Raw genomic sequence first — 17107 nt, forward strand, 5'->3', positions numbered from 1 at the left:
CTGGAAATCTTTGGCCACAGAAAAGAGTGGGGAAACTGCTGTCTCGCAGGGGTACCCCCCTCACCCCTCTTACAATTCCAGAAATCCCTCAGTGCCCTTGTGAATCTACAACTCCCACAGTACCACCAGCAAAGTTTTGATGGTGCACCCACACTGCCAGGTTTAACCATTAAGTTGCACTATGGTTGCAAGAGCACCCCCTTCCCTGGGTTAAGGACACTTCCAGAGGGTCACAATTGGGTCTTAGGTAGTCCCCTCTGCGTCTTCTGTCATGCCTTTCCTAGGCTCCCAGTGACATCAGGACAGTTCAGCCAATGGGAGCAAGGGTGGTGCTTCTGTACCCGCCAAGCCCTCCTTTAAAAGCAGAACAGCCCGTCCAATCACGGTCAAGGCTCACCAAAGCAAGCAGATTTGCCGTCAGTACATCAGAAAGTGAAATTCGTTATGTTTTTATCCCACCCGTTGGCCAAAGAACTCAGGGCAGCATCAAATGCGGGCAGGTGTGCACGATACACCCCAGCCACCCAGAAGCTTTAGGAGGTGGGCAGATAACGGAATCCAAGTCTCCCCAACCCCAAACTTGACACTGCTCCAATCGACCCCTGCAGCAGGGTTACCTTGAATGAACTCTCTGATCTTTGGCTCTTTGCTCTCCAAGAGCAGCCGCACGCACACCGTGGTGAAGTACCGGTTAGCCACCTCTTTGTCGCGCAGGTCCCTCTGCAGCAGCCTTTCTAGATGCGCCTGGGTTGTCTGCAGGCCTTGGCGGCACCTAGTCAGGTATGTGAAGTACGGGCCTCTTTTCCTGGGAAGAAGAAAGGACACTCATCAGGACAGACTAGGGCTGACAGGTCTAGAGGAAGCCTTCTGGAAGTGGGGAAGGCGGGGTGACTTCGCTGGCGCAATCATGTCATGCAGAAGTGACGTCATCACGCCAGGTGCATTGCACGGTGATGCTGGGGGGGGGGGGGGGGGGGGAGGAAGCCTTCTGGAAGTGGGGAAGGCGGGGTGACTTCGCTGGCGCAATCATGTCATGCAGAAGTGACGTCATCACGCCAGGTGCATTGCACGGTGATGCTCTACACCACAGAGTTTTGACCAAAATGCTAGAGTGTTGCCACGCGACATGCCCGGAGTGATGACATCACTTCCATGGGACGTCATCGCACTGATGATGTTGACGCAAGAGGGGGCTGTTCGGGGATGGGCTTCCCCTGTCAGCCAGCAGCAGATTGGAGCCCACGAAATCGAGGGAAACCCCACCCCAACGGGGGGTCTGGCAACCCAAGGACAGGCCCTCGGACTGGTTAGAGTCGCCGTGGCTATGAGCAAAACTCAGGAGAGAGGAATTCAACTGGAGTTGCTCTCCCCCACTGTACACATGCTAGCATTTTCCTATTGGGAGGAACTGCAGCTGGTCCGGGTCCAACAGAGCTGGCGGGAATGTGCTCCATGGCCCCCTTTGCAACCTGCATGCAGCCTGTTGTCCTCAACCGTCCTGAGAGCTATCTGAGGTTTGTAAATAGCCAGAAGCTCAATTAAATGATGGTTTATACAGGAAGTCTTGGCACCACAGGCTGTGTAGACCTTGTCTATCTTTGGCAACAGTTCTTGAGGTGAGGTCACTTCTTGAGTTACCAATAAAAAAAACCACAGACACGGGTGCCCAAATGTTTCCCGTGAGTTGTTGTAACTTCCTATCTGCAGGCAGGGCCAGCCACTAAGAAAGCAGACGTGGGTTTTAAAGAAGAAGTAGTAGAGTTTGGATTTATATCACGCCCTTCACTCGGAGTCTCAGAGCGGCTTACAAACTCCTTTCCCTTCCCCTCCCCACAACAGACACCCTGTGAGGTGGGCGGGGCTGAGAGAGCTCTGAGAGAACGGTCCTTGAGAGAACAGCTCTGACAGAACTATGGCTTGCCCAAGGTCATCCAGCAGCTGCAAGTGGAGGAGTGGGTAAATCACACCCGGTGCTTCCAGATTAGAGTCTGCGCACTTAACCACTACACCAAATTGCACTGAAGACGCAAGCTGCCCCCCCACCCAGGGAAAGAGGATGCATGGGAGGAAGAGAGCAAGACATTCCACTCACCACTTGCCCCACAGACTGTGCAACAGTCAGCTTCAACAGAGCCTGGAGACAGCCAGTGCAGACTGGCCAGCATAGAGGCCATACAGGTCCTCCTGTCCCCAGCAGGCCCATTTTGCACCAGCTGAAACTTCCAAGCCATCTTCAAGGGCAGCCTAACAAGCACCAAATCACACTGGCTCCCTATCAATTTAAAGCCTTCCTAAGGAGGAATTCTAAGGCACCTGCCACGCAAGAAGCAGCACTGCAGTTCTGCCCTGAACTGGAAATACATGGACACAAGCAACACCCGGAGCAGCGGAGGCCACCTGTAATCCTCGGCAATAGAAGCCAGCAGCTTGCGGCAGGTCCTGTTGTCGAAGCGACCGACGCAGCGCATCGTCTCCTGGAGCTGGGCCATCAGGTTCTTGTCTTGGAGGTTGATGGCTTCTGCTAACTGAACTTTTAGGAAGCACACGATTTCATTGTCTGGATTTTTAAAAAGAGGAGGGAAGAGTAAAGTTGGGGGTGTGTGTGTGTGTCAGGAGTCTCACTTCCGCGGAACAAGAAACCAGTGCACATGCCAGTCCCCCTCGGGTGAGGCACTCTGGGATCAAGAGAGGGACTCTTCCCCATCTGTCCCCCTCCCCGCAGGTTACCTAGAGCTTCACGTCAGAGACTGCCACAACTGGACTCTGTGAACAAGCCTATACTCCACCGGCCTATGCTCCACACACATGTCCTACCTAGTCATCCTCATTTGCCAAGACATTTTCTGCAGAAAAGATCTGAGGGCATTTTATTTGTCTGGCACAACATAGTCAAAACATTACAATTTATTCCTAGAGGTTGGGCTGTTTTATTCTTCCTTGAGGCAGCCATCTGGCCTTCTGAAAGGGAGCTATACGAGACACCAGCAGCTACTCCATGTTCAAGGGCTCTCTCTGTACACTCTGCCATGCTGCACAAGGCTCAGCTAAAAGTGCAGAATTTGATACTGGAGGCTCAATTCAAGCTCCCAGAAGTATCGATTTGCATTTTTAAAAGCAAGTTTCTAGCCCACGTGGCTATAGAGACAGGCATGAAAAAGCAGGAGGGCAACACTGGGTGAGGTCCCAGAAGCTAGCTGGGGGCCAATGAACAGCAGAGCTAATCAGAACCGCAGCACAAGAGAGCAATTTCCAAACTGCGCACCACAGGAAAGCACTTATTGTCCCAGGACAGTTAAAGGGCTCCTCTATGGCACAAAACTGGGCTAAAACAAATAAAATTAATTTCAACAGGGATAAATGTAAAGTTCCACATTTAGGTAGGAAAAATCAAATGTATACATTATAGGATGGAGGGGACTTGTCTTGGCAGTAGTATGTGTGAAAAGGATCTAGGGGTCTCAGTAGACCACACACTGAACAGCACGGCAGAGTGACACAGTAGCTAAAAAGGCAAATGCCATTTTGGGCTGCATCAGCAGAAGTGTAGTGTCCAGATCATGCAAAGTGATGGTATCGCTTTACTCTGCTCTGGTTACACCTCACCTAGAGTATTGTGTTCAGTTTTGGGCATCACAATTTAAGAAGGATATAGACAAGCTGGAACTTGTCCAGAGGAGGGCAACGAAGATAGTGAGGGGTCTGGAGACCAAGTCCTATGAGGAAAGGCTGGAGGAGCTGGGTATGTTTAGCCTGGAGAGGAGACGACTGAGAGGTGATATGATAACCACCTTCAAGTACTTGAAGGGCTGTCATATACAGGATGGCACAGAGTTGTTTTCTGTTGCCCCAGAACCAGAGGGCTGAAATAAATCAAAAGAGGTTTCAGCTAAACATTAGGGAGAACTTCCTGACAGAGTGGTTCCTCAGTGGAACAGGCTTCCTTGGGAGGTGGTGGGCTCGCCTTCTTCGGAGGTTTTTAAACAGAGGCTAGAAGGCCATCTGACAGCAATGCTGATTCTGGGAACTTAGGCAGATCATGAGAGGGAAGGCAGGAAGGGTTGCCTCAGTGCTCAGTTCTCGTGGTTGTTTCTTATACACTGATCGCCACTTTGCGGTCAGGAAGCTATTTTTCTGCAGGCCAGTTTGGCCAGGGATCCTGGAGGATTTTTGCCATCTTCTGGGCATGGAGCAGGGGCCACTGGGTGTGGGTGTGGGGGGGAGGTATTTGTGAATTTCCTGTCTTGTGCAGGGGGTTGGACTAGATGACCCTGGAGGTCCCTTCCAATTCTATTATTCTAAGTATGGGCCAAAGGCTGTCTGCTGAAGCTCTGTGTAATTCACTGCTCTCACCTTCTCCTGTCCACTGGTGCTGGGTAACCCTAATATTCAAGACTAAACAAACCCCTCAGTCTTGATACACAGATCCAGAACAATTTTCTATTACTACTCTGTCCTCTCCCTCTTTCAGTCAGGTGGCATGGCCAGATCAGTGGCGCATGTAGGAACGTAAGGGACAGGTTGTACTCATAGAGGAATTTCAGACAGACGATATAATCCGGAAGAGGAACGGTTCCCAAACGGTTTCTGGTCTGTCATTTCAGACAGAACCGTTTTAGAACTGGTTCCCTGTCGGAATATATTTGTAATTTCACACACAAACGCTTCTGTCCCATTTAGGAAATGGGGCTCAAGCATTTTACCTGTCAACCGCTTCCAAGTAGTCTTCAGTTTCCTCTCCCGGTTCCAATGCACTTTTTCCCCGCCGTTTTTCACCCGCGTGGGCGATCTCCATTGGGGTTTTTTCTAAAACATTTGCTTTATATCGTTATAGTGCTATAACGGTATAATGCAACAGCATTATATAAATCCCATTGGAATGCCTGGGGTGTTGTGTTATAGCACTATAGCGCTCTAAAAAGAACGTTTAAAAAAAAAGCCAGAGATTGCCCACATGGGTGAAAAACAGCAGGGGAAAAGCAGTGCAGTCTGAAATGGCAAACCACTTCAGATCCAGCTCTTTACTGGGAGGGGAAAGCCATGTGTGAAATGGCAGCCCTATACCGGTTTACTCCACGACGGATCAAAAACGGCTTCAAAACGGGTTAAAAAGGGTAATGTGAAATTCCTCATATTGTGCCAAAGTAGCATCTTCTTGGGGACAAAAGTGCAGTGCACCCCCAGTTCTGACTCAGGGCAAAAAGAAAAGGTGCTCTTCAGCTACCGAAGGTCAAAGGATTTACCTTCCGGGTCTGTATGATCAGGAAGCCCATTCCGTGTTGAGTGAGACAACATGGGGAAGGCAACGGAATCTGCTGAACATAGCGCAAGCCGCAATTTCTTCTTGGCATCCCTGCATAAAACAGTGCCCAAAAGAACATCTACTGGTCAGTTATAGAGCCATCCAAGAATTCTGTTGAGCCAAACAAAACACCAACTTCTACCTCAGCTTTCTGAACAACTTGCTCAAAAACAATTGCTTCTGTTACCACTCCCAATTTTGCCACAGAACTGTAAGGACACATCAGGCGAGCGACTGTCACTCAGGATGACTCCTGATTGGTGAAAGGCGCTGGCCTTCAAGAGGGCGAAGAAGAGTTTGGAAAACATGTTGCCGATTCTACCTCTCACCAGAAGAGGGCACCTGAGCAGGACTCCACAGTCAGAGGATGGTGCTCAACACGACTGTCCTCCCTCCCTCGCTCTGTGTGCCTGCCCTCTACATACCCAGAGCCTCTTCGCAGGATTTCCAGGGGTAGAAGTCCCTGCCCAATGGCTGACTTTGGATCTAGCCTTCCTCTGCCCTGGCTAATGTCTTTGTCTGCCTGTGTCTCACAGTTACCTGTAGGAGAAGGCAGAATCCTGAGGCTGAGCTACTTGACTAGCAGAATCCGGGAGGTCATCTGCAGACATGTTTTGCAAGGTGTCATCGCGCGGAGAATCGTGGATGCTTTCACCGTCTCCAATGGCATCTAAACAAATCAGCACAGACACACATTTGAGCTCTGAATGGTGAGCTGCCTCTCATGCACAGAAGGCAGCAGCCAGTCTTCTCCTTGTGAGAAGTGTGGAGGGGCAGGCCCACCTCTTACCTGTGCTGTCATAGCTCACTGCAGCCCCTTCATTAGGGCTGGTGCGCTTAATTGCATTCCTGTACTTGTCCAGGATGTCCTCTGCAGCTTGCGCTTGAGCACTCAGCCTAGGACTGTGGTCATCTAAAATGTCAAATTAAAAAAACAACAACACACACCACAGAAATTAACTCATTTATCTCACGTAGTGGGTGGAATTACAGAACTACCACCAACATGGTTGTATCTGAGAACACAGATGTACCACCAGGGACGGAAGCCTGCTGGGAAGCTATGTGTCCTCCCTGAATCAGACAGCTGCAGGAGCCAAGCGTTGAGGAAAGAATTCTGCCTGGGAAGCAAACCAGATCAGAAAATAAGCCCAGCTAATATCCAAGCTAATGCAACACCCGAGAGACTCAAATTTTCAGGACCAACTTCTATTCCATCAGATTTTGGAGCCTGAAATTAGCATTCTCTGGGTGAAATGATGTAGCGAAGGCAAATTCTTTCTTCATCCTGCATTTGCTAAATTGACATGGACATTTAAATCTAAAAGCTGGTTTCTACAGTCAGAAAAACCAAGGGGGTACAATAATCCATGGACTTGACCACTTTGAGATGCAGCTGGGGAAGTTGTCTGTTCGAATGATCACCAATGGGGGAAAAAACCAGTCTGTGCATGGAGAAACCTAGTACATCAGAGAGAGACTAGTGGGGTCTCTCTTTTCTCACTCACTACTTCTCTTTGTGCAAGGAGTTTTTTCCATGGAGAAGCAAACATGCTCTCCCCACCCCCTAGCCCAGCCGCACCCCTCCAGCCATGCAGTCCAGGAAAAGAATAACTGCTGATTGTATAAACTGAATCTTCAAGTGGGAAAGAGAGGCAGATTTGGTTCTATTAAGGCCTTCAAAATTGTTCCCCCCCCCCCAAACTGTTTACATTTTTAAATTAAGCAAACTATACTGAGTTTGATCTATGCTTAGTAAAGGCAAAGAAAAAAACACACAAATTGATTCAGGAGCTTAAAAATAGTAGCATTGACTACTCCATACCTTGTAGAGAGCCATATCTGTCCGGGATGGACTCATCTTTGTCCTTGTCTTGTTTTTCTTTTTTCCTAAATGGGATTGGAGCTGGAAAGGAGAGGGAAAAGTCAGGTTGAGCAATATTTTACTTGGCAGCTAGAGAGGCTGTCTGATAGCCCAGATTCCAGACTGACAAGAAAACAAGATTCCCACCCACAGTAACGGGAGAAAAGGGAGACAGCAGAAATCCCAGGGAGGGACAAAAATCAATTTTAGTATTCATATTAAAGCAAAAGTGATGAATGTACATTTCGACAGACAGCTCTCCTGACAATGCACAGAAAACTGAGAAAACTATCTCCTTTCAGTGCCCAGCTGACTATTTTTTAATATTCAATATAGGTCCCTGACATACTGAATGAGTTGTTCCCCTCACATACAAGGAAGCAATATTGGGGTGGCTCTGACCAGCCTCCAAGTACCTTTCTTCCAGGCTATGTGGCTCTTCCTCCAACAGAAGAAGGCTCCTAAGGTTGGAGGACAGCTTCAAAGTTGAGCCAAAAGGAAAGGTGAGGTATAAATATTGTAATAAATACATAAACAACTGAACTTTGTTTAGTGGAGTTGTAGGATAAGGCTCCAGCCCACTTCTACAGGATCTCTCTTCTTCTCTTTCACACCGCTTCTATGTCTACAGGTAGCCCAGTTTCTAATTGCCAGCCTTCCCCCCAAAAAAAATTACTGCAGTCGAACTCACTATAAAGGCTGTTTTCAGCCACCACGATAAACCACGGTTTGTGCAACAAATTCTGGTTTGATGGGGTGGAGTGCTGTGAATAAGCCCTGGCTCACCTGCTTCCGGCCTCCCCAGCAAGGAGGACATCCTCCGTAATATAGGAGACCACAAGGAACAATGTTACTCAACCCACTGTGGTCTGTGACTCCAGATCACAACAACACGAGTACAAACTGTGGTTCGCTAGCCAACTACAAACCCAAGTGTAAACAAAGGCAAAGGATTTTAAAGTACGTTCTGCATAAAGCTGATGCAGAGATCTGATCTCTAACCTCACCTTTGGGCATAGCTGAAACAAAACGCTTTCTCCACCATGGTCTGTTCCTGTCAGATTTCTCATCATCACTGTCTTTCCGGTCTTCAGCCTGTTGGAAGAAACACATATTTTCCCTCTTCTTCTTCAAACTTTGCTTTTTTTGCAAACTAATATTTTTGCATAGATCAAGGTTGGGTAGCCATGTTGGTCTGAAGCAACAGAACAAAATTAGAGTCCAATGGCACCTTTAAAACCAACAAAGTCTTCGATGAAATGGAATTACATATCATAGTACACTTCGTCTGACGATGTTCAGACCAGCACGACTACCCATCTGGATCATCTTCAGATAACAAGCATTCCAATGGATTGCGGTAGGAAATAGTGATGCTTGAAGGTAGAGCACGGCCTTTCAATTGGCTCCAGGAAAGGAGAACCACACACAATTTCCTCACTGGAATGGAAGTGGCCTGTGCCACTCAGAGGCAGGCGCACATCTGGAAGTACAATAGCATCCGAAAGCAAGTTATCCTCTATGAGTCCACATGATACACATCTGCTGATACTTGCTCAATGGTTTGGAAGCCAGATGTGGTTCTTTGACATGCCACCTGTGGCTCTTCTGTGCACCAGTCCCCAATGTGGCACCTGATGTTTCAGGGAAGTAGGGAGGGTTTTTGCCTAGGGGGGCTTGCAGTTGGCAGGTGGACCCCATCTTGAAACAGCCACCACTGGAGGTACAAACAAGCAGCGACCCTCCCTGAGGCTCTTCTGGTTGATGGTAATTAATAATGAATTGTGGCCCTAGATTAGGTATAATTGGTCCATATCCTCTGTAAACCGCTCTGAGACCCTCCGGGGCCAAGGGCGGTATAGAAATCGAAACAATAAATAAATAAATAAATAAATAAATAAAATGCACTCAGCTTAAAGGGCCTCCCTGGATGGACTCCAAGCTAACAGGAGGAAAGCCTAATAAATACAAACTTAATACAGCAGTGCTTGCCATTGAAATTAAATTTAACTACAGCAACTGTATCAAGGAAGCAGACAAAACAAAGCAAAAACCCACCACAGACCACCCTGACCGGGATAGCCCAGGCAAGCTCGAACTCGTCAGATCTCAGAAGCTAAGCAGGGCTGACTCTGGCAAGTACTTGGAAGGGCGACCTCCAAAGAATACCAGAGGCAGGATGCAGAGGCAGGCTAATCAAACTACCCCTCTGAAAAGCGCCCAAGCCCCCAGTAGGGGTTGCCAGAAGTCAAGCATGACTTCCAGGCAAGTACACAAAACACACACAAAACACACACAATGCAGATTCAGCTGGGGCCAGTGTTTTCTCTTACCTCTCCTCTATAGAAGTCTTTGCTAGGAGAGGAGGACGAGGACTGAGGTGCAGTCACCAAAGCGGCTCCCCCCATGCTGCCAGAGGGCACCGAAAGTTCCCTCTCTTCATTCCCGGCACGCCTGTTCCAGCCAGGATCACTCATCGGCCGCCGTGCTGACGAAACTATATCAGAGCTCCTGCTGCGAACGAGTCTCTCTGGATAGGAATGCCGCTGCTTGAATGCCTCTGAGTCAATCAGCATTGCAGTATGGGAGCTGAAGCTGGGCAGGCGGGCTTCGTTGCCACCGAGTGTTCCTTCCAGGATTGGGGGATCAGGAGGAGGGTGTGACGGTCTTGCATAGTGCACTTTAGGCCTCACCACTGCTGGACAAAACACAGACTTCAGATTACGCTAAACTTTACACCCACCACTATCCTTCTACTTCTGAACAAAATATACAGGTGCTTTGTGGCTATGAAGAGAATGGCACTCCAGATGATGAGAATGCTGGAAGTTACCTTCGTGTGATGCCAAGGGGTCAAACATGGCAAGCAAGGAATCCACCTGAGAAGGGGGAGAGGTCAGCTGGCTGGCACCTGCAGTGTGGGGAAACGGGTCAGAAAGCACCACAAGCATCTTGGCTGATGAGGCAATGTGGCAGGCCAGGAACCCCCTAGACCTGGAGTATACTTAGAAGTCAGCAGTCTAGTACCTGCCCCCATTTATCACTAGGGAAAGGCAAAGGAAGGTGGGAGGAGAACCAGAATTTAGCAGACAAGTATGGTTTCCATGCCCAAGGAAAGGTCAGTCTGGGGACTGCGAGCAATCTGTCCTCTCCGTTCTATACTACAAAGCCTCAATCATATTGCACATATCTCCTACACAAAAGGGAGAATGCAGTCTAAGTGCAAAGAAGAAGAAGAGAGGAAGAGACTGGATTTATACCCTGCCCTTCACTATCCAAAGGAGACTCAGAGCGGCTTACAAACTCCTTTCCCTCCCCCTCCCCACAACAGGCACCCTATGAGGTAGGTGGGGCTGAGAGAGCTCTGACACAAACTGCTCTTTTTCAAGGACAGCTCGCCCAAGGTCATCCGGCAGGTGCAAGTGGAGGAGTGGGGAATCAAACCCGGTTCTCCCAGATTAGAGTCTGCGCACTTAACCACTACACCAAACTGGCTCTCACACCAAAGACTGTCCACCCCAACAGGAAAAGGAGACATTATGGTCTGTCCATAGAAAAGAAAAATGGATAGGAAACCTTCCCATCCATTTTCACTCCTGCACCTTGTGGCTGGGATGGGGAGTTGAGCATTTTGGGCAACACGCTGGAGTTACATGCAAGTTCAGTACGACACGGTTATGATGCTTCTTACCATGAGCAGTTTCATCCATATCAGGGCTGGTTACTGAATCTTTCCCACCAAAGTCTGAGCTACACTCAGATCGGAGGTCCTCGATCTTGTTGGGAATATCCTCAGAGGTTGCACTAATACCTTAGCAAAGAGGAAGAAGAATACCTTGTAGAGGAAAGACATAAAGACTGAAGACATTAAATGATGTTTTCTAAGTGGATCCCTGCTGTTTAGCTCAGATGTTTGAGTGCATGGGGTTCAGAGGAAATTTACACAAATGATAAGACAGGCAGGCCAAAAAGCATCCGTTCCACATCTAGAATTCTGTCCAGGCAAGTCAACATCTGTACCCTAAGGGAGGGCTACACAGTTTCTCCTCTCCTATTTTACAAAGATGAGGAAGAGACCAGCTGAAGGAGGGAGCAAGCTATCTCCTCCCACCATGTGGCTTTCACATGTGCTGCAGTCAGATTTCTGTCAATGAAGTCTTCAGCACCTTCGTTCCCTGAATGAAACCAAGGCTAGGTTCACACAGTCACATAACTGAACACGTTCATCCTCTCTTAATTGCCTCTCCTCTCCTCCTCTTTCTCTGATGACACAGAAGTAGAAGGACCCAATGAAAGAATCTCAAGCCCCCGGTGTTGGGAAAGACTTTTCTCTGCCTGGGGTCTAGAAGAGCCATTGCCGATCAGACAATCCCAAGATAGATGGTCCAATGCTCTGACTTGGTATGCATTAATATAAACTTAAACTGTAAGCTCTTCAGGACAGGGTTTAATCCTTTTTTTCTGCTTCCTTTGTCATAAATTATGTATCACTTTACGGTGTGTCACAGATAAACAAAACCAACACTTTTATGCTCACATTTCCTGGCTGAATGTGTTTGATCACAAATAATTTTGATAGTCTGGTCAAATCTACATCTCTTTCTATTACTGTTTTTCTTGAGTCATCATTAGCTGATTAACTTTTAGTTTTTCTCCTCCTCTGCCACCATTTCCCTCATTCTTCAGAATCTTCCTTCCTTCTTTAACCTTATCTATGATCAAGGCCAACTTTATCAGTCACATGGTACCTAGGTGCTTAATAAATATTGAAGTTAATAATAACAGCCCAACCCACCAACCGCAGTGTAGGTTTCAGAAACCCACATCTCTCATACTGTATTAATAATGTGGGGGAGAGATACCAAAATGTGCCCTGGTAGCATCCCCTTCAGGGCCTTTGTAAAAGACTGGTATTTTGTGCTGACTGCTACTGGTTCGTTTCTTTGTTTTGGCTTTGACCAACTGCAACCAGTTGTGGCAGGGAGCTTCTTATACTGAGTTTGATGGGCCAGCAGTCTCAGTGCAAGGCAGGGCCATAGGTTTAGGAGAGGCTAGAGGCCATACTTTGCAGTCAGAAGGTCCTGGCTCCAATCCCAGGCATCTCCACTTAATGGGGTCTCAGGTGGTAGGTTCCTTTGCCAGAGATCCAGGAAAAATACTACCAGGGCAGACAAGACAGGGCTAGATGGGCCAAGGCTCCAGGGCAGCATCACATGATCGCCTTCTCCCAGAACTACAAGACTCACCTGACACCACACTGAGGCCTGGCGTACTGGGACGAGAACTGACCTCCCTCACATCTGTGTCGTCGGAGGTGCTGCCCACTCCAGAGCAGCTCTCCAGCTCCTGCAGCCTCTCCTCCTGCTTGAGGTCTGGGGCCTCTAAATGGGAAACAGAACACACAGGGGCTCATGCCGGTCACCCTAGGGACTCAGCGTCAGCAGCTTCGGGAAAGCTTTGTTATATCAATTTAAGCTGCCTTTGGCAGATAAGCAAGAAATCTTTAAATTGAGGGCAGCAGAGTTTATTTCATTTTTATTCCACCCTTCCTCCAAGGAGTTCAGGGCATCGCACAAGGTTCTCCCCCTCGTCCATTATGTCCTCACAACAGCCCTGTGAAGTAGGTTTGGCTGAAAGCAACTAGCCCAAAGTCAGCCACTGCGGCCCATTCTGCACTAACAGCTTGCTCTGGAGAATCTGAGGAGTCAAGCATTGAGGGGCTGACTTCGCATTCGCACACATTCCCCTCTGCACTGGTCCCCCCCCCCTGTTTTATTTATTGGTGTAATTCTGTATGCATTCTGCATCTACAAGCAAAACCTGCATTTTTTGAGCTAACTGGCTGCTTTGTCTAAGGTGAAGAGAAAGGCAAACATCTTTCAAAACTTTTAACTGCAGACCCAACCCCTCCCTCCCTGATTCTGCAAAAAGAAAGGGAAAGGAGGGGGAAATCCAAGCCCACACATGCAACACTGACAGATTTGGGAGCAGGGAATCCCCCTAGTCCTTTATATTTACTGATTCCTTCCTATGCTCTCTCTGGCTTTTTTAAAGTTTGCCTCAACAGGAGGACACATCCTCTTTTGTCTTTGGAGAAGGAGGGAAAGGAAACAGAACGGGGAGGGAGCGTCAACCTAAAGAGAGAGAGGCGGAAACGGGGGAGGGCAAAGGGCAACACTTAAATATCTACAGAAACAATTCTACTTTAGAAAGGATTAGCGATTCAAAAGTGGGTGAGAACAAAGAATCGCAGCAAAAGGTGTTTTGGTAACTGCGGGGCAACAGTGTGCTGGAAGCGGTCTGAATGCAGATTCCTGTAAAACAAATGCAGAAACGAGAAAAAGCCCCGACACAAACCTGAAGTGAAAGCAGGAGGAAATGCAGAATGGAAGAATAGGGTGTGCTCAAAAACTGAGGCAAAATAAATGTGCAGAAAGGGCCTGACACTCACAGGGAACAGGGCATTTGACTCTTGATCTCCTGAGTCCTAGCCCAGCACTCTAACTCCTACGCTACACTGAGTTTGGAGGAATGGAGACCAAAGGAAGGGACAGAACGAGAAGGGAAGGTCAACAGGTAGAAGGTGAAGGCCTTTGAAGATAAGGAGGAAGTTATGCGAGAGACTGAAAGGGATGGGAAACCAGTGAAGGAATCTGAAGGTTGCAGTCAAGCTCCCTTCACTGATTCTATCTACTGTAACAGCCAGGGGGCTGTGTTCCTTTAAGGTTCCCACCCTGCAGACAAGGGGTCCTTTAAGTGAAGCGTTCTGACCTGAATCGCTCGGTAGCACTTCCACACTCCAAGCTTCGCTGGTGGTTTCCGAGATGGTTGAACCCGTGCAGGGGTCAAGCAACACTGACCCTGAACCGGGCAAGCATAGCAAGCTCCCCAGCATATTCTCAGCTGCTGCACCTGTGGAAGCAACCTTGAAAGCATTGGAAAGGCAGGGAGGTATGCCAAAGCCATTGCATCCAACCCCCCCGGGCCTTAGGAAAGGATCCGCTACAGACTGCCTGCTAAGGAACACAGGCCTGTGCCTAGAGCAACAAGGAGAAACCTTCATTCCAATCAGCACTCCTGTTCTAAATTAAACAGAGAAACACTCGATTTACACATATGATAAAGCTGCCGCTGAAGCGGTGGTTTGGGCTCACATGGAAATCCAAACTGTGGTTTGGCACTAGGTGAACAAACCTTGTGCCTGCATGCTCCCCTCCCCCACCGTGGGCCCAATTCCCTCCCGTGCATGGCAAGCCTTAGCTTCTGACCCAGCAGATAACGGATGCTGCCTGCCTTCCAAATCAGAACTCTGAAACCACAACCCATAGAGTTTCAAATCCTGGCCTACAAAGGAGCCTCAAGCCACTGTTTGCTGGCTCAGATACAACAGCACTGTCTGCAGAAGACTGTTCGAGCAAGAGGGCTCAGGAGTGCAAGGGAACAAGGGCTCATGCCATGCCCAGCCACGGGCTCACCCAGTAAGTCTGAATCAGGTGGCCGCTTTTCCGTAATCAGGCCCAACATCACAACCGTAATGTGCATGAGGACCAATCCCTAAGGGTGCATGGTTCCTTCCCATGCCAGCCCTTTGTCCTAGTAGCTGTGGGGCACTGTTATGGAAAGTAACCTATGTCATAAAGTTCAACTGAGATCTTCGACAGAGGCCCTTGCTCTCAGTGCCCCCACCTTCAGGGGTCGGGGGGGTGAGTTACAAAGGACTTCTCTGCATCTGCTCCTGATATTTGGAACTTGCTCCCTACAGTTGTTTATCTGGCCCTCAGCTTGGCTGATTGCAAGTACAAGATGAAACCTTTTCACTTCACGCCCAAGGTCTTGGTTGAGTTTGGCTTGTTAACTGGATTTTATACTTTTTATGGGTATAAATTGTGGGTTAAAACTGTGAGATTTTAAACTGGATGCATTGCTGTTTTTATTAATAAATATTGTTAGGAAGGAACCTCAGTCTTCCAGCTGGCAGGAGATAACTTAAAATAATTATTTTGCTGCAGCTTATACAGGGATCCCAGTAGTTTCCCATCCAGGCAGTACTAAGGTCCAATCCTGTTTAACTTCATCAGTATTACAGTATCAGAAGCCCTCACACCACTAACTGGGCCATCTACGACCACTGCAAAAGGAAACTCAGACAGGCAGAAATGGGTCTGTTTGTGATTATATCACTTAATCAATGTATCTGTCCAAAGATACGTTCCATCAAAAGCAGTGTACATTACCTGCAATTTCTTGCAAGCGGTCCTCATCGATATTTGGATCAAAGTCACTCCCCAGGACGTCAGTGCTCCATGTTTCACTCACAGTTTCTGAGATGTCTCTGTCATCTGTTAACCCCATCATATCGCGAATCTCAAACTTACGCAGCTTGTCATCAAGATTATCCTGAGTGGTAGCTATCAGGAAACAAGAAGCTTGGTTCAAAACAATTCCCGTCTCCATTTGCAAATGGCGCCACACAAGTAGGAATCATCATCATTCTCTTTCTAGAGGACAGAGGGCCTCTTCCTGGAGAAAAAATTCTGACATCCCATCATGGGATGTAAAGGCACACCAAAAGAAAGGTGTTTTTATGAATTATTACTTACTAGATGCTACGCAATGATACTTCCCCGCTGTAGTCAGTCTACAGTGACTGATATTTAAAAAGACCTTTAGGAAAGAGAGGCAGCACTCGCCTTGACCTGGATAGCCCAGGCAAACCCAAACTTGTCAGATCTCAGAATCTAAAAGCAGGGTTGACTCTGGCAAGTACTTGGATGGGAGACCTCCTTGAAATACCAGAGCTAGCTTGGTGTAGTGGTTAGGAGCAGCAGACTCTAATCTGAGAGAACCGGGTTTGATTCCCCACTCCTCCACATGCAGCTGCTGGGGTGACCTTGTGTCAGTCACGAGTTCTTTCAGAGTCATGTGATTACAGAATGCCTGCAATTTTTCCCCCGGCCTTGGCTTCTCGGCCTCCGTTTGCTCTCCTGCCTTCCCCCTTTCTCCTGAATGTCTTCTCTTTACTTCAAAGGGTTTGTCTCTTACGGCTTTAACTCTAGTTTGTTGCCAGTCTTGCCTCACTTCCAGTGCACCTGTGTGTTTCCGGGCGCACTCTCAGAGTGCACTGAAACCCAAAATTAAAAGTAGAGCCACAGATGGAATATGAAAGAGCCATAAGACGCTTGTGAGCCGCAGAGTGAATACATCTGTTCTAACCATTACACCACCCTGGCTCTCTTTCCTCCCAAGGGCTCAGGGTTTGTACTTTCTCCAATTCACAGCAATACCTTGCTCGTGTTCCAGAAGCTGCAGGGCTTCCACCCCATTGCTGCCTGAAGGACCTGCACCCAGTTCAGACACAGATTCCCCTTCCAAATCCAGCGAGGACACAGAATTAGAGCGGTTTGAAGGGCCTGGTGGAAAAAGGTTCTGCTGTTAATCTGAGCCCGGTAAAAAAAAAAAGATGCAAGCAGGGTGACAAAGGATGTGCAAGACAGGACACACTAGCCTGGTGACAAAACACGTTCCCCACACAGATCAGCCAATGGAAATGAGCAGATTACCACATCTTTCACAACACAGGCCAAAATACACACTAGCTACAATGAAAGAAGCTCCTTTAACTATTGTCTGACACACAAAGGTACTAAAGTGACCCTTCACCTTCAGATATTCCTTCCAGATTATCACTGCAGAGGGAAAAGCGCAAGGTTTTATCAGGTTTACCGTGGAGTTTGGCTTCATCAACAGGGACATCTCCTTGCCCTCCATCAGCAAGCTGCATGTTTAAAACCTAGCAGGGCAGCAAGAAGATAACCGTCAGGATTTCAGAAAATCATTTACTGTATTTTAAGTATCTAAGGCAGAAGTTTAGTCTCACTACAGGACCTTTCTGGGTCTTCAACATCAAAAGCTTTTTAGGAGCAGCTCACAGCGAAATACTTCCT

General features: G+C 48.1%; 1 protein-coding gene across 1 annotated transcript in view; it reads right to left on the reverse strand.

Moving 5' to 3' along the window:
• Positions 1-17107, reverse strand: part of GAPVD1 (GTPase activating protein and VPS9 domains 1) — a 126017-nt gene that overhangs the window by 79122 nt on the left and 29788 nt on the right. The window contains exons 9-23 of the mRNA XM_015422587.1: positions 16824-16953; positions 16448-16573; positions 15398-15571; positions 13935-14075; positions 12410-12544; positions 10855-10974; positions 9997-10074; positions 9497-9858; positions 8171-8258; positions 7125-7205; positions 6090-6212; positions 5840-5969; positions 5241-5350; positions 2398-2557; positions 618-805 (exon numbers count right to left, since the gene is read on the reverse strand). Coding sequence (XP_015278073.1) covers positions 618-805; positions 2398-2557; positions 5241-5350; positions 5840-5969; positions 6090-6212; positions 7125-7205; positions 8171-8258; positions 9497-9858; positions 9997-10074; positions 10855-10974; positions 12410-12544; positions 13935-14075; positions 15398-15571; positions 16448-16573; positions 16824-16953 — 2146 coding nt within the window. The remainder of the gene's footprint in view (positions 1-617; positions 806-2397; positions 2558-5240; positions 5351-5839; positions 5970-6089; positions 6213-7124; positions 7206-8170; positions 8259-9496; positions 9859-9996; positions 10075-10854; positions 10975-12409; positions 12545-13934; positions 14076-15397; positions 15572-16447; positions 16574-16823; positions 16954-17107) is intronic.

Source organism: Gekko japonicus, unplaced genomic scaffold (genome assembly GCF_001447785.1).
Source record: "Gekko japonicus isolate JY-2015 unplaced genomic scaffold, Gekko_japonicus_V1.1 scaffold1640, whole genome shotgun sequence".
Classification (NCBI taxonomy): domain Eukaryota; kingdom Metazoa; phylum Chordata; class Lepidosauria; order Squamata; family Gekkonidae; genus Gekko; species Gekko japonicus.